This window comes from Carettochelys insculpta, chromosome 1 (genome assembly GCF_033958435.1).
Source record: "Carettochelys insculpta isolate YL-2023 chromosome 1, ASM3395843v1, whole genome shotgun sequence".
In the NCBI taxonomy this organism is placed as follows: Eukaryota; Metazoa; Chordata; order Testudines; family Carettochelyidae; genus Carettochelys; species Carettochelys insculpta.
In genome coordinates, this window is record NC_134137.1 from 352,086,360 (window position 1) to 352,111,974 (window position 25,615).

The following is a 25,615-nucleotide window of genomic DNA, read 5'->3' on the forward strand; positions in this document are numbered from 1 at the left end:
CATGTGCATCTATAAACTATCATCTCATGATCTTTAAATAGGACATGTAATTACATGTCCAGGTATGCTAAAAATGGACTTAGGCTCTGAAAATGTAGCTAACTCACTGCTGGGTGCCTGTAAAACCCTCAGTATGTGGGTCTGCAATAAAGAAAAATGAAAGCCCCCTTTCCTTCACTTACCCAGCATTGCTAAAAAGGGGCCTAAATAGGCAAGAGAAAAATCAAAACAAAATACAAGAAAAACTGTTTGAAATTTTTGTCACTTCCACTCCAACGTTTTCTCAGGTTTAGGTAACCACATTGTCTAGAATTCTGGTATATATGGTGCATTTTGATAAGGCAGTTTGCAGTTTTTGTATAATTAACAGACTGCTCCTCAGAGGGCTTCCAATAAAACATTTTTAGTATTTGAATCCCAGTACAAAATTCAAATAAAGCTCATATTAATTTCCTCCATCAAAGTTAGAAGCACTGAACTAAAACAATAAAAGTTCACATTTCCTATTAAATTAATGTGTTGATCTGGATGCAAAATTATGTTAATAAAATGTGAGAGAGGAATTTTAGTTCTAACTGTAAAACTAACTATGTATGGCAGCACTAAGGTGCCTTAATGTATTGCCACTGTTTACTGCAAAAGAAATAAACAACATGTTTCAAGAAAAACTTATATTACAGCAAAAGAGAGTAGAATTGCTTGGTGTAATATGCTGTCTGCACAGTTTAGTTGCCAGAGAGCAAACCAGTCTTTTAAAGCCTTCCAGCCTAACCATAGTGGATCTTACCAAAATAAGGCTCAGATAAACCAGAAAGGGCTTGTCAATTCATTTTGTGGTTTAAGGTCTGTCATAATTGGGTAAAAGGAAACTTCAAAGAGACATTGCATAATTTCAAAGTAAATACAAGGAAGAAATGGAAATTTTTCCAAAGATTTTTCAGTCATATGACATCAGGGAAGCACTAGTAAGCAAAATCAAAGCTTAGATTATTAAAAATAACACACTGAAAAAACTTTTTTTTAAATGTACTGGCCTTACTTTTAAAAGCAAAGTTTCACATTCCACTGTTCAGTTTTAAGGAAATTATATTCTGAAATTTCACAAGTCATGCCTCAATAACTGGATACAAAAATTCTAAAAATCTAGCCTGGATGGAATGTGTGGCATGTACCCACACTAACTTGTATATCTAAGATGAGCACCTCAATTAGCAATTAAATAACTCTCAGTTAAGAAAAAAAAAAAATCTAGTGTAGAGCCATATCCTGTCAAAGTGATCTTTATTATTTTTATTATTGTAGTGCCTAGGAGTCATCCAATGGTTAATAACCAAATTTTAACTCGGTTGTATATGACCACATCAGAAACTGATTCTTTACATGTTGAATAGAAACAGAGAAGAAGCCATGCTAGTCTATACACGATCAAAACAAAAAGCAGTCAAGTAGCACTTTAAAGACTAGCAAAATAATTTATTAGGTGAGCTTTTGTGGGACAGACCCACTTCTTCAGACCATAGCCAGACCACAATATGGAGTCTGTTCTGGTCTGGCTATGGTCTGAAGAAGTGGGTCTGTCCCACAAAAGCTCACCTAATAAATTATTTTGCTAGTCTTTAAAGTGCTACTTCACTGCTTTTTGTTTTGATTCCTTACAATACAACATCTTAAACCGAGTTCGCAGTGACTTGTTTTTGGTGAAGTTTAGCTGAAGGATATCCCCCCAGACTCCTGCAGGGACCAAAGCTGAGATGGCATGTGATAAACATACTTTCACCTCAGCTTTGTATTACATTCCTGGCTAAAAAGCTTGTTGTATATATTAAGCCTATACCCTGCTAGTTTAAATACACACATGCATTTACAGTTTCCTTTCAATGAGCTTGCACTTCAAAGGAAGTCTTTCCTCCCTCTCTGTAAGGAAACAGCAGGGGTGGGAGAACCCACAATCAAACCTGCTTGGCAGGGAAGAGGATAAAATAATGGATTCTTGCTGTAATAAAACATCAAGCTCAACTAAAAACAGCTGTTCTAGAGTTTTAATTTGTGTTTAGGTTTAGAATTGACAACTAAGATTCATTGTTTGGATTCACCATTCTTGCAGTATAGTAATAGAGGCCGTGACTGTAGTCAGGGCACTAAACATTCGGATCTCATGAGTCCTGCTGCTATATGGAGACAGCATTCTGTAAATTGTCAAGCAAAAATATTTTTGGACTAGATTCCGTCTAGTTGCTCTTCACAAGGTCACAAGTGATGTTATCTAAAACATTGATTTCAGATGGGTGGGTGTTCATAAATGTCACACACCTTGCACAATCCAAATAGGACATCTTCAAACAGGTAAAATCTGCTTTTATCTCACCGTCAGTTAACTAAGAAAGCAGTTCTGACAGCCTAAACCTTAAACACAGTAGTTGACAGCAAGCAGTATCATGCTACAAAGCACATCAATGTCTTCCCTTTAACAAAAAAAATATGATAATGTCTCTACTGTTAAAAAATACACACACACAGAGTAGAATGCCAGTAAGCACTTGCATTGTATCTGTGGCTTAAAAGGTACACTATACTAAACAAAATTTTCACGTACCATTCCTTTTTTAGTAAGGAAAGATTACACAGTTTTGGAAGGATTAGATTTGTATAAGTTAATGTCAATTTCACTGTACACACACAAAGCAACAAAAAATGTTTCCCTTGATGTTAATCAAAAAGTACAGATAGGCAAAGAAAAATGCTGCTTGAGGATTGAAGATTTTCTTCATATATTTTGAGAGGTGATGTTGACAATTTGTATTTTAGCAGTCTTAGGCTGCGTCTAGACTAGCCCCCAAATTCGAAGTGGGAATGATAATTAGGGTTCCAGGAGATTACTAATGAAGTGCTACGGTGCATATGCTGAATCTCCCTACGATAACTTGGAAGTGTGAAACTTCAAAGTGCCAGCTTGCCATGTAGCTGGGGGTACTTCGAAATGCCTGCCCTACGTCAAAGTCCCTTTACTCCTTTACACACTATAAAGTTGCCATAGGAGAGATGTAGCTTAATTAAGTGCTGCATATGCACCGCAGCACTTCATTAGTAATCTCTCGATACCCTAATTACCATATCCCCTTCAAAGTCAGGGGCTAGCCTAGACACAGCCTTAGAGGGGTAGGCATGTTAGTCTGTAGCTTCACCAAAAAAGAGCAGTCCTGTAGCCTCTTAAAGAAATTTTATTTATTATGTAATGAACTTTTGTGAGAAGTGGGTCTCACCCACGAAAGCTCATGACACAATGAACAACAGTTAGTCTTTAAGGTGCTAAAGGACTGCTTGGTTTTTTTTGTGTGCAGTTAGCTTCAGTTTTTAATCTCAACTTGTGCTATTACTGTCTTACCCTCCATATCTGCAAGTGAAAACTGAAATTGGTAAATACAAATGCTTAAAATAATTGATATTACCTACCAAAAGTTTCAAAAAGTAAGAAATCACAGTTCTGCCAAATCTAGTTATGTATTTTAAGAGAGGAAAGGTCATCTTGTTATCAGTTAGCTGTAATCTTATACAGTATAAAACTTCAATATCTAGACCTACACTACTGAATAAAGGCTGTCAAGGTTGTTATTCTAGTGCCTTAGTTACAATTGTTTTCAACAGGGGTCAGCACCCTTTCCAAGGTGGAGTGCTGAAAATTGACGTTTTGACTTTTATATATGGTTTGAGTGCCCATCCAAGTGCCAGTGATGCTTTCTAAAAGTCACTAATAGTCCTACTTACAATAGCTTCATAAATAAACAAAGATGCAGAGCTTTACCCTTAAAGTGGTGGTTGGTAGCATTAGCTGGTCTTTTGTTAATCCCCTGGCATGGCTTTGAACAAGCTCCCAGCTGCCTAGTGGAAGAGGGGCAAGGCTGAGTTCCCACCTTGTATGCTGATGAAAATCAGCTCATGTCTCACTCTTGATATCCCTGCTGGGGGGTTGCTGACCCCAGGTTTACAATGTACAACTCTGCATAATTTATTTATTGTAAGACTGCGTCTGAAACACTAAGCTAAATGCATTTGCTTACAATGGTTTCAAATACCATTTACATCAGTGGAATTTACCTGGCTATGCCAGAAATATTTATTTATTTTTAAACAAGTAAGCTTAAATTTTTTTAAAAAGGAAAGTACTTGAAAACAGATATATGATGAATCTCATACTTCTGCTAAGACATCTCTTAGACTCTTGAATTTTAAGCACCAAATTTGCCAAGCTTTACGGCATAAAAACCCCAGTCATTCTTGTTTAAAAGAAACCTATTTTAAAAAAAAGTTACCCTGTGAACTTTTCTTTAATTCCGCTTTCAGTTTTTCAGTTTCTTGCCTCAGTTTTTTATTGTCTTCTTCTAGTGCCTCTTCATTTTCACACTTCCCTTTTTCATTCAAGGCCTATAAAAAGATTTGTGGGCATAATTAGTATTAATTTGAATAACTGCTAGCTATTAACACAAATGACCGAACAACTTTGGCCCAGATCGTATAATGTGCTAAATGTCTTCAATTCCCATGGTTTTCTAAAAAAGAGCTCTAAAAAGGTTAATACCTCTGGGAAAAAACCCCAACCCTAGATACATCTATAAACAAAGTCACATTTAAGGTTGAAAGGGACAATAAAGATTGTGTATTACAACCTCCTGAATAACATAGGCCAAAGAGCTTCACCCAAAAATTTCAGCATCAAGTCTGTAATTTCTTTTCTTTTCCTTCTTTTTGGGGGAGGGAGGGAAGAGATCGAGTCTTGATGTAAGGATGGCAAGTGACAGAGACTCTACCGCATCTCTTAACAAACTGCTCCTATGGTTAGATACACTCACCCTTAAATTGTGCCTTATTTCTACTCTGAATTTGTCCAGGGGTAGCTTCCAAACTTTACATCTCATTGGCTATGACTACATGTGCCCCTTTCTTTTAAGGGGGCATGGTAATCAGTCCGATTGGAGCATACTAATGAAGTGCTGCGATGAATATGCAGCACTTCATTAGGCTAATCCTCCTCATGGCAACTTCAAAGTGTCCAACTGCGAAGCACCTTTACTCCCAAAATGTTTGGGGAGTAAAAGCACTTTCAAGTAGCATGTGCACTTCGAAGTGCACGCACCTACCCGGCACGCTGGCACTTCGAAGTTGCCATAAGGGAGAATTAACCTAATGAAGTGCTGCATATCATCACAGCACTTCATTAGTATTCTCTGATCAGAATGATTACCAAGCCCCTTTCAAAGAAGGGGGCTCGTGTAGACACAGCCATCATTCCTTTTTCTGTCAGATAATATAATCATCTACTATCAGAAATCTCCTCCCCTTGTAGTACTTGTAATCTGCAATGAAGTCATCACTTAACTTTTTATAGCAATAAGATATTTAGGCACTTAAATACAGCTTTATCAGATTTCCAGCACCCACGGGCTTGCAGAGGGAAAGCGGTGGGAGGGGACAGAAATGGGAGCAGTTGTCCCATGGCCCACAGTTTCAAAGAGGTCCAAGGCTCTGACTGCCGCTGCTGCTACTTTAACAGCAGCGGCAGCTGGAGCTCCAGGCTCCTTCAAAGTGCTGCAGCAGCGTTCCTCTTCACTGCTCTGAGGGAAGTGGGGAGCCCAGCACCACTGTCTGGGCCACACTAAGGGCTGACTGCCCTAGGCTCTGCCCCTTCTGGCGGTGTGGAGCCAGGTTCCTCTTCCATCTTGCCTTGGGACCGGCAGAGGCTGTTAGCCCTGCTGAGCATCTGGAAGTCCCTCTCAAAGCCTCATTAGACACTAAATATATGTTATGTACCCACTATACTTGCTATTATGAATAGTTATATTTTACGTGCTTTAGTAACAGTTGTGTCTTAATTGTAAAATGAACACACAGGATTAGTCATGGTTTCACATAACTTTTTCCTCACATCTCCTGCAACTTCCTTTCTCATGTGACTACTCCTCCCTCCTATTCTCCCTTCTACAATAGTCAACTCTCCACTCATCTGACCTCTCACATCAAGAGCATGAACCATCCCATATAAGGAGAGCAAGGGATGAGGTAAACTTTATTGTGGGTGGAAAAAGAAGCAACACAATTTTCTTGTGCAGGGCAGCAAAGGGTCATCAAGATCATTCAAAAGTAGAGATACACAGCTGTCCGGTATGTATGGAAAATAGCTAAACTAATGAGACTAAATAAGAGTGTTCAGGAGAAAGAGCAGAGACCCTTGAAGAAAATCTTGGGAAACTTTCCAAGATGGACAGAAGAGTAGCTGTCAAATAACTCAGTAATGTAAGAGGTGGGATGTTGATTGAGAAATCTGCCACCTCCAACAAGGGCTGCTTATTCTCCACCATACAATTTCAAAGCACGTGTCCTTCAGTTCTATGGCAGTGTTAGATTAATTTATTGCTGAGTCCTCTTTGGAAACTCAACATATGGAAATCTTGGATAAAGGGGAAGGTTACTTCCAATGTGACTGGATATTTAAGGTTTCTGGAGGGTAGTATGCAGCTGAGATAGGTGAATAAAGCTCCATCCTTTTCTGGTTAACTGTGGCACCCTGGAAGATCACAGCAGGACTGCAGAGAGCACTGCTACTCCCAGAGGCTGTACCAGTGAGCTGTGTACAATGGGCATAACTGTTGCTCCTGGGCTGTTAAGTCTGTCCATAGGCAGAGTGTGAGAGCAATACACACATATGCTTCCAGAGCTGGACAAAACAGACAACTGTAGGCCCACATCTAGGAACCCAGAATATGGCAATATCAGAATCTCAACTTTCAATCAAGTTTTTGTTGTTGTTTAGCTTTTGTGGTTGTAGCAGCAACCCTAGTTAATAGGCAAACACCAGTTCTGAGTGTGGAATGGGCCTTTTTTATCTCAATGAAGTGTTAATTCAAAAATTCTCCCTCCCTCCCACCACCATTCCTCTCTGTGTCTGTAAACTACCTCAGCAGATGATTTTGTATGCACCAGAAGGGAAGACAGTAGCAGGCCTGCATATTGAGGCAGATACTTTAGTAGCCAGATTGTAAATACTTAGGTCACGCTTGCATCTTCTCAGGAAAGACAGTGATCCCAAATGTTGACACTGCTGTTCACTATACTTTGTATCCCAAATAGGATGGAGCTCTGCCCAGCATCTGCAAATCACCAACATGGCCCCTGGCTGCCTCAGTTTTCTGCTCAGCGTACGCACCTCCACAGATATGCAAGAAAGGTCCTGATGAACCAGGACAGCTACTGTGCTTTCTGGCTCCTGGTTATGTGCAGAAGGGAGAACATGCTGCTTATGCAAAAGCAGCACATAAGAGAAAGACGAAGCTGCAGTCACAACCCAGCATGACAGAGAAAGCAAGATGGTAACTCATCTGGCTAAAGCAAAGTGGCAGATTTCCTAGACAAAAGTTTCTATGGCAGTTTGACAAAATGCCACATGCCACAAACACAAAACCTGTTTATAGTGTGCTCCACTGACCTTATTTTCTTACAAAGATACCTACCCAAGTTACTTATAAATTTGTGTATCCTGCCTAGTACATACTGATCTTAGCATTTGTTCACATACCTGAGAGGAACCAAAAACAACTATGGGTCCTGCCTCCACAAACTGTTACCACATACTTACACATCTCTATGTAACTATTTTGACAACACATTTTACTGAACAGAATCTCAGTTGTGAAACATTATGGCCAACATTTATATTTTTTGATTTCTTAATTTTTTCCTACAAAGATCAAACTATTTCCAGGCACAATTCCATATGTTACACAACACTGATAAAAAAATAATTTTCATTCCTAACAAGGACTACTTCAAATGGCAAAATTTTAAGAGTTCTACTTCTACTTTCCCTAAAATAATACAATTTAAACTTTAAAAAATATAAGTGCATAAACAAATTAACCAGTCCCCAGGTAATTGTCATAATGAAACTACATAGCATGCCAATAGCTAACATAATGATAGATGATTGTACAGGTTCAACCTCTCCTGTCCGGCATTCTTGGGACCTGACCAGTGCTGGACAAAAGAATTTGCTGGATGACAGGAGGTCAACATTTTCCTCACATTTTACCAACACTTCACTGGTTACTGAGCTCTTAGAAGATATTTAGATGTAAATTACAGCTAAATAACAGCACAACAATGAGAGCAAGACCTGGTGATTGGAAACAACTTTATGGGACCATGGAAAACTTGTCCACACCCACAATAAGCGGTCATCCAGCTAACTAAAATCATGACAGATTACAGTTTGCCAGACGAGAATGTTCCCAATTAGAGAGGTTCAAACTGCGTAAGATGATACAACACAATGGATTTTTAAAAAAAAATTAAGAAAATATAAAAATCAGTTTGTTTAAACTAGATTTTATTCACTTTACAAGCAGGTCCTTTTTTAAAAAATAACTCCATTTAAAATTAAATTTGATATTAACAACCTATTCAAAAGCCTAAATTTCTTGTAATGAATTAAAATAAACACTAAAAGAACAAAATTAAACAATCTGTATTTGCTGCCAAGCTCTAAAGAAAGTCAAACCACTGAACTTCTGGAAGTCACTGGCTAAGCAACTAAGAACCAGAAGCACTAAGCCAGCATTTGATAGTGGTGGTCCTCTTTAGCAAGTTGAGAAACTATTTTCCTCATTTCAGTTTGTTCAACTGGTTGATTCAGAGTTAGAAAATCAACTGGGAACTGAAAAAGCAGGAAAGTTCTTTTCACCTGCCAATCTTTTAAATCTAATCTGAAGGTATGTCTACACAGCAGCCGTATTTCAAAGAGCTATTTGGAAATAACGTATTTCAAAATAATACAGCTACACAGAAAAAATGCACACTATTTAAAACAATTAGAAAAAAATGTACAAATTTAATTAAATTTAATTAAGGAAGGGATTTAAATAGAAAGAATATAATTCTCTAAACAGCAATTTGGCCAAATTAAGAGTAGAGATGTTGGTAACAGTAAAGGTCCCAAATACTCTCATCACGATTGCAGGTAGCCAGGAATTCAGTTGTGTATTTTTGTGGAACATAGCACTTCCATCAACATAAAAGTCTCTTTACCACTAGCTCAGTACTGACAGGAAATAAAGCCATCTACTGAATCACCTAGACATTCCCAATAGCTTTTAAGTGTTCTTTGGAGGTTTTCTGCACATTCCAATTCCACTGAATCTGTGACATTCAATAGTACCAGAGTAATCATTATATATTTAATGATATATGGGATGAAACTCCTAGTTCCTGCATGATCTCCCTACAGCAGTGGTGCACAAATTTTTCCAGAAGCACCCCCTCTTACCATTAACAGAATTCATTCATGCTCCCCTCCATTACAGTACACTCAAGGCTGCCTTAGCAGCAGAACATGGGTTGAGGGAAGAGTTGGTGAGGGAACTGGGAATAAAATAAGAGCTTGGGTTTGAGATGGAGTTGTTTTGGGTGCAGAGAGGAAATGCAGACAGCTGGTCTACCACAGCAGCAGTGTCTGGAGACAGACTGCAGCTAGAAGCATGGCCATTCTTCCCTGTTCTCTGAGGGGGCTGGTCCACACCCTACTGTGTATCACCTCCCCCCAAACATTCATCTATGTTTTCCTCAAGGGGCATGCCCCTCAGTTTGGGAACCACTGTTCTAAAAACCTCAGGAGTTGGTCATGGTGGTAAGATCAAACAGCTGCCATAAAACTATGCAGCCTACCCCTTTCTGCTAGTATCAAAGTTGGAAAGAGCTATTATTTCAAGAGTACCAAGCCTGTTGCCTGCACAGACATCTCACTAAAAGCAAAGGGAAGGACTGAGCTACAGAGATAAATGGTTTTCATATTAGGTCAACACCCCAAAAAGCTGCTCCACAACTGACAGGAGCCCTAAGGGGCTGTTTAACTGCAATGCAGACAGTACGGCAGGAGCTGGAGTCAAGGCTCAAGGACTGCAGCCTTAGGCCGAGCCCAGTGAGAATGAGTCAGTGGGAATAGGGCAATCATGGGTGTCTAACTACAGTGCAGATGAATTCAATGGGTTTCACAGCCCATACAATTTTTGCTGTAATAATTTTCTTTAAAAAAAAAAAAAAAGTAGTAACAAAGATACCTGCTGTAGCTTTTCATTCTCCTCCATGTACTTTCTGGCAGCTTCGCTAGTATTTGCTACTTGAATTTCCATTGCTACCTGAATTCCCATCTCTTTTGCCAACTGAGTAATAAGGGTTACAGTACGTCTCAATACACTGAGGAAGAAACAGTTAGAATTTAAATTATTACTTTTCCTAATAAGATTATTTTCTTTCTATTAAGATTTATTTTCAATGTAAAGGTGAACAAAATGCTTCTATGAATGAATAGAATAAACTTCTTAGGGCTTTAAATTAATAGGACACATGCATAAGCTTAGTGCTGATAAAGTTGAAATTAAAAGTTGAAAAGTGAAAAACACAAAACAAAACAAACATTTCAGGACCTGAATTCCAGTTCTGAAGGTCATCTGTTCCAAAGGATAAAATTAAACATATTTAAAAAGTGGGGACCTTCATTGCTTACAGTGTTGAAGGCACTTATGCTGTTACTTAATGTTATGGGAAAAACATAGAACCCTAACTCAAGACCCACAAAGAAGTGCTTAAGAGCCACATGCAGCTCCAGAGCTGCAGGTTGCAGATTCCTGCACCATCTTGGTTGACTGGTCTACTGAGGACACACTTTGGGGGCTCCTCCATGGAACGGTGAGCACATACATGCTCGAGATACAGTTCACACAACCGAACATTTGTCTCCAACAAGACCCCAAAGCATGCCTACTTCCACAGCACCAGGGCGTTGTCTCTGTTCTGACTCCTCCACAATCTTCTGCTGAGCTTCCATCTCCATCTTCCCCCACATTTTTTCCTTATACACTCCCTTTCTGTGACCTTATGAAATAACAGGACCTTTTAGTCAACATCCTACTGGCACTGGCCAAGAACCACATACCAGTCCAGGAAGAGGCAGTTTGACATGGAGGTTCTCCGCAACTGTGGTTCCTACTTTTGGTAGCTACTCGTCTCAGGTATTTGGACACAGTTCCTCTTGGTTGCATATGCCAACTCTATTGACAGCATCACTGAGTAGTATGCATTGGCTAGGGTTTAATGCTCATTGTTGCCATCTGTTTCCATTGCTTTAATCAACGAATGAACTTCAATTCTTTTCATTATCTATCCAATGGAATTAGTTGATCCTTGGCCCTGTGGTCCCTTCCTTAATTGAGCAACTGGGTCTTTAACTCCAAGTAGGCTCTGCTCATCTTTCCTTAACATACATGGACCAGCTACTACTGTTAACACAAACATTCACTTAGACATTGACACTGATCTGCGTTATTAGTTCTATAACCACTTAATCCCCCTGAAAAGCATACCAGCCCTTCTAAGGGAAAAACAGTTAACCAACTGTCAAAAAAGTGCTCAATGGCAAAAGCATATGCAGTCTGCCTCTGGAGGATGGAAATATTGATCCCAAGAATCCAAGCTCTTGCTGAGCTTCAGTGAAACAGTCAGTCTTGAGCCTAGGTTCTCAATGCCAGTATGATGGCTATTAGGATTATTTTAATGGTGCTTCAACTTATTTACTGTGAATCTTCATTTTTAAACAAAAAAAAACAAAACCCCCCAACTGATGAATTCCCAGAAGACTGCCAGTTATACAAATCAGAGATGGAAAATAACCAGATTATCTAGCTCAATCATCTCCAACCTTTTTATGTCCAAGATCACTTTTTTCAGTTTAAGGGCTATCCAGGATCTCCCCTCCCACTCTCTTCCTTTTGGCCATGCCCTTTTCCTGAAGCCCAGTCCTGCTCACTCCATTCCCTATCTCACTCCCACCACCCTCACTCACTTTCACTTGTCTGGAGCAGATGGTTGAGATTTGAGGTGGGGGGCAGGGAGAGAATCTGGTCTGGGACTGAGTTTCTCATTGTGGGAGGAGGCGAGGGACTGAGTTTGGGGCAGGGAGTTGGGGTGCAGGAGGAGGTATGCAGTGCAAGTTTTGCAAGAAGCTAGAGTACAGGAGAGGCTCTGAGTTGGGGCAGAGTATTGAGGTGCTGGATCGGCAAGGGGACAGAGCTGGTCCACGGTTACAGGGTGCAGAGGGTGTACAGCATTAGGCTCAATGGTGCTGGCTCTGGGGGGGGGCACTGTGGGCTAGGGGACAGCTCTTACCTTGGGCAGCCACACCACTCTTGGAAGTGACCAACATGCCTTTGTGGTTGCTTGGGAGGCCCATGACTCTGAGCAATGCCTCTGCAGGCACACCCCCGACAAGCCAGGTAGCTACCTTTGGCCACAGTTCCACATTCATGGCCAATGGGAGCTGTGGGGGCAGTGCTTGCATACAGGAGTAACACAGGACTCTCCCCTCCCCGCCTCCGAACAGGGGCTTGCTGGCTTCTTCCAGGAGGAGTGCAGGTCTGGGACAGGCAATGAGCCTGCCTTAGCAGCAGCCGGGGTCCACCACTGGTGATCACAATGGACTGGGGGAGTTTCCAGAATTGACCAATCATAATCAACTGGTTGGTGACCACAGAGCAAAGCCCATTGCACCTCAAATTCACATTTGTCCCCTAACATACATTTTCTATTACTCTATCAAATGTAAAGTCTCAACTTTTCCATCAAAACCCTTGCTTAAAAATAATCTCCTGAGCTATTTCTCCTAATGGTCACCCTAAATTTTCTTTTCCTAGTTATATCAGTATATATTCCATATAGTAGTTTCTTTTCACCTTGAGCTGTCAATCTTCTTATAAATCCATCCACCCAGTTTTCTGGTCGTCTTGTTATTCTGTCATACACAGTATTTACTGTATGAGAGATACTGTCCACAAACTGGAATACCAAATTTTATACTTACAGCCAAAGGAACAGGGAAAATCCTGAGATATAAAGGTTTCTTTGTGACCTAAAAAGTTTCATCTGAATATGATCATAGGCATTGGGGTTGATATTTGCAGCCTTTTCACCCACATGTGCAGCTGAGTATTTCTTCACTTCCCTAATAGCATCTGAAAACAAAACACAAAAATTGTTTTGTTGTTTTTTTAATTTACATGCTTGGCTCACTGTATTAGCTTACTATACAAGACTGAGAACTCTAGAAATATATGCAGCCCCTAAGTCCACAGAATGGACACCATATTCCTTTAGTGGCAGTACCAATATCCTCAATGGCCCATGAAATGTGCCTGATCCTGCATGGAACAGACCATTCTGGAGTAATGTGGCACTTCAGCCTTTACGCTGTATCACTGTCCTTTGTCTAGATAAAATAGTGCCAGCTGTGAAGATGTCTTTTGACGTATGCACCTGCTCATTAGGAACCAGACCAAAGCAAAATCATCATTTCACAAACATCAGAGACCCAACTGATGGTAATGACTTCTGACACTACCAACATGGACCAGATACTAGTTGCTTAGCTAGTATCATTAAGACCAAAAATACATCTCCCTCTATTCCCTAATAATTTTTTGTGCTAAGCAGGTGTTGTATATATGGTTTGAGTTAAGATTTGATCAGTCTGAAGTTACATTTCCTTTACACTGCAACTACAAAAGTAGTATTTACTGGAACCCAATCAAACATAATGAAATTCATTCAAAATAACATATAAAAAAAAACTTCTTCTTGATTAATTGTACCATTGTAAAATAGTGTCTAAATTTATAACTATATTTTAGAAATGTGCATCTGTCTCTGTGAAGTCTCCTTGTTCAACAATTCCTCCTAAATGGTAAGAGCTAGACTACCAAGTTTGGTATGCAGCTCTCTCGTATCATAACTTAAAAATAAGTCGCGGTTTTGTTGTGCCATGGAATGCTACTGTTTCATATCAAACAAAGGGCGGGAGCGTCACAGCAGAGACAGTTATACTTACCCATGACCATAACCATAGGGGGCAGCAAGCATGGGGAACAGTTATTCTCACAAGTGACCACAAGCACCAAGTGACCATTTGCTGGCCAATAGCACGGTTCCTCTCTCCCTGAGCAGCTGCTGGCCACCTGACTGCAGCTGTGTCAATTGGGCATTTCAAGTTTAGACAAGTACAGAGCACCGACGGGTGGTCTGCACAACCCCCTTCCTCATGCAGGGCAGCCACAGGGAGAGGCTGGCAGATGAAGTGCTCTCCTCCTGCCCATCCTAGGAAGAAGCCAGAGAGTGGCTTGTGCCCACCCTCACCCTGCGCCCACGCCCAGTAAGTCTATTAGTACATTATGAATGAAGTAAGTTATTTTGTCATCTTTCCCTACAAATTTTTTTTTCTTAAGTGGCCAACAGCCATGGCTGCAATTAGCAGCATCTGAAATTAAGGGTTGGTCTATACTAGAAAAATACACACCACTGAATGCTTTAGTTAAGCTGACCTACGTTCCAGTGTACACAGTGTTACACTAAGGACTTCTGCTGACCTAGCTACTGCCTCTCAAGGAGGTGGATTATGGATACTGATGGGACAACCTCTCTCTCATTATCATAGGCAGTATCTACAGCAAAGTGTTGAAATGCCACATTGGCTAAATTGCCAGCATCACCATCTACAGTGTCAGTGTGCACCCTTGTGGTCTCCTATTCTAATATTAACTTAGCCCAACCTGGCTTAGTTTGTGTCCACTTGCAGCTGTGCCAGTCACATTCTTCCTTCCAATCCTTAGTGAACTATGTTATGTGATCATACGCTGTTGGATTTGCCATCTTTTGGAGACAAAATTTGGGATCTTCGCAAAGCCTGTCTGCTTCCCAGATAGACTCCAAGCATCAAATTCTGGTTACCTAAAATACCACCTAAAGATACCTTTCACTTTCTGTGCTAAACTCAGAAATATCAATACGGTGTGCTATTAAATTGCTACTGCATTTCATCTTAGAGCAAGTATCTGCATATTACTACATAAAAACTTCCATTATAACAGCCTCCTTTTGCTACACACACATAACTTTTAAGATGTTCTGGAGTTAAATTTCCATAGTGAATGCACATAAACTGAAAAGATCAAGCATTTCTTCACCCTTTTATGCCATGGGAATCTTCAGGCCTTGCCTTAAGAAAAACGTATTATGGTTTCACAGGGATATCATTTAATTTCAGCTCAAATTTGCTTTTCCTTAACAAAGGAAATTGACAAAAATGTTCTCAACCTTTCTAGTCGGAGTGCAGAAAGGAAAATACAAAATCCACCACTTCTGATTTTATGCCACTTGTAGTGACATTCCTTGAAATAGTGAGTTAAATTCTGTAGAGTTCTACCAGAACAGGCATTTAAGTATTATTTATATTTTAGATGTCCGTACTTAGTTTATTAAAACAATTTCCATTCTAATTTGCTTTTTCTTCTTATTTTTTCATTCACTATGGACAGGAAATCTAGTACAGTGTTTTTTCTGGCCATCCAGTTGAGACGCATTGTTGATGCCTGCAACCCAATGGAACTGGGCATGGGATGGGGCTCAGGGCTGTGGCAGAGGGTTGGGGTATGGGGCAAGGCTGAGAATGAGGGGTTCAGTGTGTGGGAGGGGTCAGGGCTCTGAGCTGGAGATGTGTAGGCTCTGGGGTGGGACAGAGGAGGAGGAGGGGGATCCAAGTTTGAGGGGGCTCAGGGCCGGGTATTTGGCTGCAATGTTTCCCCAGTGGCTCCCAAGCAGTGGCGCAGCAGGGGTGCAGACTCAGAGGGAGGTTTTCCACCTGGAAGTAGCCAGCAGCAAGTGCTCCTAGGTGGAGGGATGCAAGCAGTCCTGCTTGCCTCTCACTTACAGGCACTGCCTTCAGCATGCAGAGCTGATGCTCAGGGCAGGAGCAGCACACAGACTCCTGTGTTCCCCCTGCCTGGGAGCTAGACCTGTTGCTGGCTGCTTCCAGGTTGCAATGCAGGGTCAGAACAGGTAGGGACCAGCAAGTGCAGGTCGTGATCCAGCTTTAGCTGGCAGCTGGGGTGACCCAGTGCCTTACATTCTGAGACCTAATACTGGGTTGTGACCAAAAGTTTGAAAGCCATTGCTCTAGTCATTTTTGGTTTGTTTAAAGTAATTTATAGTTACCTAGCATTTTGCATCTCAGAGAATTTTACTAACTTATCCTGTCTTTCTCATACAAAAGAATTACTTCCATCAACAAAAGACAGCAGATGTTCTTAAGTACACAGTAATTCTGCCCAGTAATTGGTGATAAATCAAATTAAGCTAGCTAGGCAGAATGCTGTTACCCAAGCTCAAATTTCACTAGACTGGTGCTATTCTAAGGCTGCAATGTTCTTTTCCCACTCAAAACCATTTGCAGCCAGAAGCTCAGTTATGTCTTGTCTGAGAAAAAGCACCTTCAACAAAACTTTGCCTTTTCTGTATCATTCTGGGATATTATTTCAATGTCAACCTGGAGAAAGAGTGCCACCTACTGAAGCATATGTCTGTAAGCACTTAAGCATTCCTAGGAAATCTATTATCTAATTACTTATCTTAATCATTTATAGCTTGAACTTTCTGATGGCATGGCAACAGGAAGTGGTCTGGTTGAAGTGCCATTTGTGTTCATGCTATATACTATTGTGCATCGGTTTCTAAGTTTGCACACACAAGTTTAAATGCATCCCCCCAGACCTCCAAAAGTGCTTGAACTGAAATTTAGTGAATATCAAAAATGTCTCGTCACATTAATTTTGTACTCTGTTTATTTATCCTTCCTGGGTCCCATGTACCTTCTAAGCAATTTTCAACATACAAGAAGAACTATTTACTACTTACCAAGAAACAAAACAATCAGTAGAATGATTATTGTTAGAAAGGCCTTATTCCAATAATTTGTAATTTTATTCCAAAGTGGAATCATAAATATCTTCTGCCATCTGTAAAATAACACTATGTTAATACCCCAAACATTTAAACACTGAAGATGACCACCTCATAGAAAAGTACATCAGTACTTCTAATTCAAATAATGAAAGAGTTTTTTCCAACTACAGTATAATTTAATAGTGCTAAGGTAACTACAGCTTCGTCTATCAGTGAATTTAACTTCTCTCACACCAAAATAGAAAAGGTGACAAATTGCATTTATTCATACTGGAAAAGAAAAAAAAATGTCAACATTTGCTATCTGCCAGCTGTATAACTTCTACCTATGAACTTAGCTTTACTCTTGTATGCCACACCTATTGCACAATAAGTAACTGAGGGAAAATGCAAAAGTCATAGTTCGTCATTTAATTTTTAGCTACAACAGCTTTTTCCTAACTCACCTGAAAAGACTGTAAACTATAAGATCTCTCATATTAAAATAAAATCAGCTGATAAAAATAGTGTCTGTCACTCACTATACCACAGTGATTCCTTTTGAGAGGATATATCATTTAACAATGAAAGAAAAAAAAACTCCCCACTTCACTGGGCAATACCCTCACCCTGGGCCCATATTCTTCCTAAATGATAAACCTTATCCTTGGGTTTAAATTTTAGAGGATGGAGTTAACATCTCTGCAAGAATAAAGATACACACACTATGGAAGCCATTCTCTGGAAAACAGAAAAACAACCAGCCTCAAACCCCCTCAAAAAAGAGGCCTTGGATGGTGAATGTCTTCGCTTTATTTTATTTAGTTATTCAGCATTAATGACTGCAAAATTAATGCTCTGCAAAAATTTGAGATTTCTAAAACAAAGAATACAACAGAAGTCTGGCATTCGTAAATGAACCGCAAATTAGTAAGAGAAACTGGAAGACAGACGGCTTATTTTCTGCTGGTGTAAAATGGTATAGCTCAGCTGATTTCAAGGGAGCTGTGCCAACTACATTACCAGAGAATCTGGCCCAAATCTATTAGTGGTTTATCATCTGAGAATTGTTCAGTGTTTGAGCCAGAAGGCTTTCACGGGGGGGTGGGGGGGATCACAATCCACAAATATTTGGAAAATTTGTATTTCGTTAGGCTGTGCACACTCTGCTGGTTTGCGACTTAATAAGGACATGATCCAAATTCTGTTGAAAGTAATGGAGAGTCTCTTTAATGAGGGGAATCGCCTCCTCAGTCCTCGAAGGACTTAAAAATGTTGTGCAACTTTATTAAAATAACTATAATATATTTCCATTATGTGCAGATGAGGATTAGAAGTGGTGCTAATTTAAAAAAACAAAAACAAAACCCACCAACCTGAATAAACATAAAATCTGTGATTCTTGAGATTGAATCCCAAGAGTAGCAATTTTCAATTTTTAGACTTAAAATAGAGACTGGCTCAGGAATTGCTGCCTTGTCAGTACTTCCCTATTTCATCTATAATATTGATTTACCACAGATAAGTACAAAATAAAAGTATCAAACCTTTTTTTTTTGTTTTGATAGAAAACAGACTAAAATGTCTCTCTCTCTCTGTCAAAATAAAAATATATTCACTTTAATATCATGCCCTCTACTCACTGTGTATTTACGTGTTTTTTCTCACTTGGGCTAGATCTACACTTGCCCTCAACTTCGAAGGGGGCATGATAATCAGGGCCACGGGAGATTACTAATGAAGTGCTGTGGTGAATATGCAGCACTTCATAGGCTAATTTTTCCTGGCAGCACCTTCAACATAGCAAACTTTGAAGTGCCCTCACTACTTCGAAGTCCCTTTACTCCTGGACTTCGAAGTGTCGAACTTCCAAGTGCTGGCATGCGTGTAGCTGCGAGTGCTTCGAAGTGCCCGTACTACTTCAAAGTTGCCATGAGGGAAAATTAGCCTAATGAAGTGCTGCGTGTTCACTGCGGCACTTCATTACTAGTCTTCCATGGCCCTGAATACCATGCCCCCTTTGAAACTGGGGGCAAGCGTAGACAAGCCCTTAGAGTAGGAATTCACTATCTTCCTTTTACAGGGTCAATGTTGTGAACTTAGGGTACAACGGAATACATGTAGACATTCTCTATTCGTCATTTCCTTCTCTCTCCCAAAAGAGATTCTGTTTTCTGAGTTGAAGGATGTACGGAGGAGTGCTGGGGGACAGAGGAAGCGATACAAGGACACGCTGAAGGCACACGTGAAAAAGTGTAGCATTGTTGCCAACAGTAGGGAGAACTTTGCCCAGGACCGTCCCCAGTGGAGAGCAGTAATCCATGAGGGGCTGACAGAATTTGAGAAGTTCTGCCACAGTGTGGACAAAGAAGAAAAGGATGAAAAAACTGCACTGTGCCCTTTCAACAGCTACCAAAAACACTTGCCCCTTCTGTGATAAGGCCTGCGGATCCAAAAATCAGGCTGATCAGTATGAATGGATTCACTAATAGGAGGGTGACATGAAAGTGTCCTACTCATTATCAAGTGACTGCCAAGAGGCAGCTGTCCAGATAAGTAGCTTCTTGATGGGCCATGAGCCCACCCCAGGCAGCAATTGGAAAACAGCTTGTACTTGCTGCACGTGATCATCTCTGTAGTTGCTATATGTATTATCCAAACATGTAATGGCATATTGCTGATGCTGTCTGAGAACCTTCTCCATTAAATGTTGCAGCAGCTCTGTGCAAGCCAAAAAGCATTGCCTGGAAGCAGAAGACCCTGAGAGCTGTCAAGAATGCTCTTTTTTTCCTCTTGTGAAACAGTAACGATAATTTATACCTCCAGATTAGTGGAACTGCTATGGGCACCCGCATGGCCCCACAATATGCTAATATATTTATGGCTGACCTGGAACAACGATTCCTCAGCTCTCATCCCGTTACCACTCCTCTACTTAAGATACATTGATGACATCTTTATGATTTGGACCCATGGTACAGAGGCTCTAGAAGAATTCCACAGAGACTTTAACAATCTACACCCCACCATCAATTTATGCCTCGATTACAACATGCAAGAGATACATTTCCTGGACACTACAGTACTAATCAAGGATGGCCTGATCAGTACCACACCGTACCGAAAACCTACTGATCGCTATACTTGTCTACACCCTTCTACTTTCCATCCTGCACACGTGACTAGATCCATTGATTAGTCAAGCTCTTATGTATAATTGCATTTGCTCTGATCCAATTGACAGAGACCAAAAACTACAAGAACTTTACCAATATTCATAAACCTGAATTACCCACCAGGAGAAGTAAAAAAACAAATTGACAGGGCCAGACGCATACCCAGAAACCAGCTACTCCAAGATCAGCCCAAAAAAGCCAAGAACAGAACACCACTGGTCATCACCTACAGCCCCCAACTCAGACCACTGCAACAAATTATTAAAGACCTACAACCTATTCTTAATCAGGATGCTACATTCCAGAAGGCCCTGGGTGACATGCCTGTTCTCTCCCACAGACAAACTCCCAACCTCATGAGGATCCTTACTAACAGCCACAGTCTATACCCCAGGAATACCAGTCCTGGAACCCTTCCCTGCAACAAAGCCTGCTGCCAGCTTTGTCCACATATCTTCTCTGGAAATACCATCACTGGACCTAATCAGGTTACTCACAGAATCACAGGCACTTTCTCATGCTCCTCTACTAACATCATATATGCCATCATGTGCCAACAATGCCCACATGCTTTGTATATTGGACAGACTTCTAACTCCCTTAGACAAAGGGTCAACGGGCACAAAACAGACATCAAAACACTCCAGATCCACAAACCAGTTAGTCAACATTTTAATGGAATGGGGCATTCTGTCAATGACCTCAAGGTATGTGTGTTACTGAAGAGACATTATCACTCCGTTTTAGAAAGAGAAGTGGACGAACTGACATTTATATTCAAATTTGGAACATTAACACATGGTTTAAAACGTGATGGGAACTTTCTGAGTCACTATAAGGGCTCGCCTGCATACTTCACTCAATCTAATTCTTGATCTTCCCCCCCACCCCTCCACTCTCTGATTTGCTCACCTTGATTATCTTTTTCTGATTTGTCCTCCTTGCTTACTGTTTTTGGTTCTCTGTGTCTTAAATATTGAGTGTGTTCTGGTCTGGATATGGTCTGAAGAAGTGGGTCTGTCCCACGAAAGCTCACCTAATAAACTATTTTGCTAGTCTTTAAAGTGCTACTTGACTGCTTTTTGTTTTGATAGTGTATAGACTAGCACGGCTTACTCTCTGTTACTAGTAACCAAGAGGATCCACCTTTTGTAAAAATCTACTGTAGTGAAAGATTTGGCAGCTCCTAAATGTTCTAAGAGCTCCTCCACACGTGGCATAGTGTATTTTGTCTTGATGTGGTGGAGGGCATATTAGTCAATTCTACGTGGGTGCAGTGGAGAATATATTTCAGAAGGCCTCCACAAGATGTAAACCCAGGGCTCTCTGTTCAGATAGGAGACTGGCACCAATCCTTGTGCAGGCTCTTAGTGAATGGGTGCTTGGCACCCTAGTTTGGATTCTCGTGGGTAAGAAGCATTAACTACTTCTCCCCTGGTTTTCCAAGGCTTCCACACGTTCACATGCTTAATACTGGTTTCTTCCCTGCTGCCCTGGCAGACAGACCTTGTAGTCCACAGGATCAACTGAAAAATCAGTTCAGAAAGCACTGGCCGTCTGGCTAGCACTATGAATTCCACCCCAGGGAGCAGCATAAGCACTCATTACCCAGGTTAGGCGATCAGGGGGCATGCACTGTGCATACGTTTGTCCTTCTGAGCTCCCCCTCCACACACCCACCGACAGGTTTTCGCAAGGAAAGGCTCCCAGACTAATGAGACACTACCTGGAATGAAGACCACACTGGAAATCATCTGTCCATGCTACTCCCAGCCCTCATGCAGGAGGTGTAATGTTAAAGGAGTGAATGTAGGGGAAGCTTGGGACACCTCCCTCACAACAAACAAGATGAGAGAAAGTTATTGGTCTCAACACTTGGGATCAGAAGATAGAAATTGGTTTTTAGAGTGTGGGATGCAGCCCTCCAGCTATGATTCTTTGGGATGTAGCTCCCCGTCCCTTCTGGACAGAACAGCAGTCCTAAACAAAGAAGTTAAACAAAACAATCATTTAGAAAATTAGGAATCTACATTTTTTCTAATGATGAGACAAAATACCACCATGTCTCTACAGAACTTCATGGTATACCCACATCTTGAATGCTATGTGCAGATATGGCCATCCCACATCAAAAAAAGGTATACTGAGAGTGGAAAATGTACAGAGAAAGGCAAAAATGATTGGGGGTATGGAATGGTTGCCATAGGAGGAAAAATTAACAAGATTAGGACTCTTCAGGTTGGAAAAGAGACAACAAAGAGGGGATATGACAAAGATCTATAAAATCACGACTGGTGTGGAGGAAGTAAATAAGGTTGTGCTATTTATCCCTTCTCATAACACAAGAGCTATGGGGTAACAAAATGAAATTACTATGCAGGAAGTTTAAAACAGGCAAAAGTAAGTACTTCTTCATGTAATGCACAGTCAGTTTGTGGAACTCTTTGGCAGATGATGCTGCAAAGGCCAAGACTAAAACAGGTTCAAAAAGAGAACTAGATAAATTCATGGAGGATAGGCCCACCAGAGGCTATTAGGCAGGTTGCACAAAGATGGTGTCTGTAGCCTGTTTGATAGAAGACAGAAATGAGTGAAGGGGATGGATCACTTGATGATTACTTGTTCTGTTCATTCCCTCTGGGGCATCTGGCATCAGCCACCGTCAGAAGACAAGAGACTGGGCTAGACAGACCATTAATGTGACCCAGTATGGCTGTTTTTATGATAAGTTCTGCAGCCTACAAAACTGTCTGGGTTCACCTCAATATTCCTCAGAAAGCAAAAGGTAAATAGTCTCTGTGAAGGCATCTAGATTCCAAACCTTGAGTGTGTGAGGGGGCCCAAGCTGAGTGCACTGAGATTTGATTTTAAAAAAGCAAAGGTAGTCCTTCTGTCTCTCCAGAGGATCCAAGCAGCTGAAGCTCTTCAGCAGCTCTGCACATAAGCAGTACTTGGCCCCAGGGAATTTGGGAGATCCATGTGCCCACTGTGCTTCCATAAGAGTGCCATCCTGTACTGTGTTTGAATCCTCTTTTTGAAGGATCTGCTTCTCTCCAAGTCTGAGAGGCCTTACACATGCACTGAGTTTGGGATGACCATGTATACAGGTTCTCTAACCTCCTCCTCCACACTGAATAGCACTGACAACTCAACACCTGACAGTTTCTTAATTGACTAGACAATGATTTTTGATTTGCTCTTCCCCCAAAAGTTTCAGAGATGAGACAATAAAACTGTTTTCAGAGTCTCTTCAAAGCCCAAAGATAAGCATCACTCTTTTCATTCATTCATCCTCAATGCCATACCCAAGACACTGAATTCACTTCCTGAGCAAGCTATAATGATGCAAATACTGTAACTTCTTTTCCCATAGGTACAGCATGCTGCCTTCACAATACTTCCACAGGCTAGCAAAGGCTTCTGCCTAATCATCTTGTGGTCACCAGCTTTGCAACCTGCTCAGAAGCCTTCCCACACAGTGTAATCCGTGACATATATATTTAGAAATAACCACAGCTCTCTGAAATGGTAGCATTATCAGAGCAAACACAGAACGTGCAGCTATGATCAAGGACACAGGTAGTAATAAAAAACTCCTCTTGGCAGACAAAATGCCAAAGGACTCGACCATGCTCAAGGGACAAAAACACGTTTGGCTAATGAATGCAGTGTAAATTGAAACTCAACCAGCACGGATGGGCTGAGGTTAAGTGCGACACATAAAGCTCCATCAGCATTTTGACACACACCTCAAAGAAGATTCTTACTTCTGTCTCAGGTCTCCACTTCCAGAAAAAAAGCTCTTTCCCACTAGCTCAGTCCCTTGCATTCCTATAAAGAAACTCTTCCTCCAAGTCCCTAGAATAGATTCCCTTTCCCTTCCTCTCCATCATCCAAGTCTTTGACCTTCCTATGAAATAATACACTAGGCAGCCAATTAGCATCAATTCAATCACCTGTATAGTAACTGCCACTTGTATTGTCTTTTACTACTCACAGAGACAAAACAATTAAATCTGAGAGGCCTGAATCTCAGAGATTCTGCTGCAGGGCCAAACCCAAAGCTGACAGAAATCAATGAGAGCCTTTCTATTGACTTGTGGACTTTGGAATAGGCCTTTATTCGCTACTGGAGCTGTGAAGAAATATGGACTTAGGATTCATCTCTTTCTTTTAGGCAGAAGATATGGAAGTCAGAATGCTCAGGAACTGCGCAAGAAACCCTTCTGGGTGGCTGTTTACTGGTTACATACTCAGGGCAGCAAACGGAAAAATTAACTGTATAATTTCAGAAAAAGCAATCCAGATCACAATTAAGAAATCATTATGGATAGACAGTACCTGCCTCTAAAATCAAAGAGAGGCACGCTGATACAACAGCAATGGGTAATACAAAACTTTATACTTGACACAAATTCAAAAGCAAATGTCACAACTAACATCACAGTTCTCTCAACTTTAAATCTGACTAATGAACACGAACAGCCACAGTCTATACCCCAGGAATACCAGTCCTGGAACCTTTCCTTGCAACAAAGCCCACTGCCAGCTTTGTCCACATATCTTCTCTGGAAATACCATCACTGGACCTAACCAGGTTACTCAAAGAATCACGGGCACTCTCTCATGCTCCTCTACTTACATCATATATGCCATCATGTGCCAACAATGCCCACATGCTTTGTATATTGGACTGACTTCTAACTCCCTTAGACTAAGGGTTAATGGGCACAAAACAGACGTCAAAACACTCCAGATCCACAAACCAGTTAGCCAACATTTTAATGGAATGGGCCATTATGTTAATGACTTAAGAGTATGCATGTTACTGAAAAAAAGTTTTCACACTGCTATTCAAAGGGAAACAGCTGTCTTTTATATTCAAATTCGGCACATTAACACGTGATTTGAACTGGGATGGGAATTTTCTGTGTCACTATAGGGGCTTGTGTGCACACTTGGCTTAATCTAATTCTTGATCCCCCCCCCCCCCCGCTCTCTGATTTGCTCACCTGGATCCTTTTTTTCTGATTTGCCCTCCTTGATTACTGCTTTTGGTTCTCTGTGCTTCTGGTTCTCTACTGAGTCTGTTCTGGTCTGGCTATGGTCTGAAGAGGTGGGTCTGTTCCACAAAAGCTCACCTAATAAATGATTTTGCTAGTCTTTAAAGTGCTACTTGACTGCTCTTTGTTTTAACTTTAAATCTGGTTTGACATTGGAAATAACTCTAACTGAATTCAGTTCTCAACTATCCCCAAAGGTGGCAATGAAATAGATCTCAGTCACAGTGATAGGTGCTCCAACAGCAATATGTACTCAAAAGCTTGATAAGCTGCCCTAAAGCAGGGCCATTTAGTCTGCAGGGATCCCTACCTGGGTGGAGAAATAAACGGTACACACAGCAGGAAAAGCACTCCTATCTCAGTATACAGAAAGGCTGCAACGGCTGTCCACTGAAAAGTCATCTTCTCCCGGGCCGGCCTGCAGGGGAGGACAGAGCAGCCAGTTTGTGACACACAGCTCAGCTCAGGCGGAGCCATTTTAAGGCCTAACGTCTCGTCTGGAGGGGACTCAGGTGGGGTGACTGGGAGAAGGGCGAGGATTTTAGGGAACTTAGTCGAGAGGTTTCCAGCCTG

The 25,615-nt window shown here is 41.0% G+C and overlaps 1 protein-coding gene across 2 annotated transcripts in view; it reads right to left on the reverse strand.

Moving 5' to 3' along the window:
• Positions 1 to 25,615, reverse strand: part of BCAP29 (B cell receptor associated protein 29) — a 41,732-nt gene that overhangs the window by 15,264 nt on the left and 853 nt on the right. For both annotated transcript variants that reach the window (XM_075016513.1, XM_075016505.1), the window contains exons 2-6: positions 25,353 to 25,460; positions 16,777 to 16,877; positions 12,896 to 13,046; positions 10,101 to 10,236; positions 4,308 to 4,419 (exon numbers count right to left, since the gene is read on the reverse strand). In XM_075016513.1, coding sequence (XP_074872614.1) covers positions 4,308 to 4,419; positions 10,101 to 10,236; positions 12,896 to 13,046; positions 16,777 to 16,877; positions 25,353 to 25,444 — 592 coding nt within the window. In that variant the 5' untranslated portion in view covers positions 25,445 to 25,460. The remainder of the gene's footprint in view (positions 1 to 4,307; positions 4,420 to 10,100; positions 10,237 to 12,895; positions 13,047 to 16,776; positions 16,878 to 25,352; positions 25,461 to 25,615) is intronic.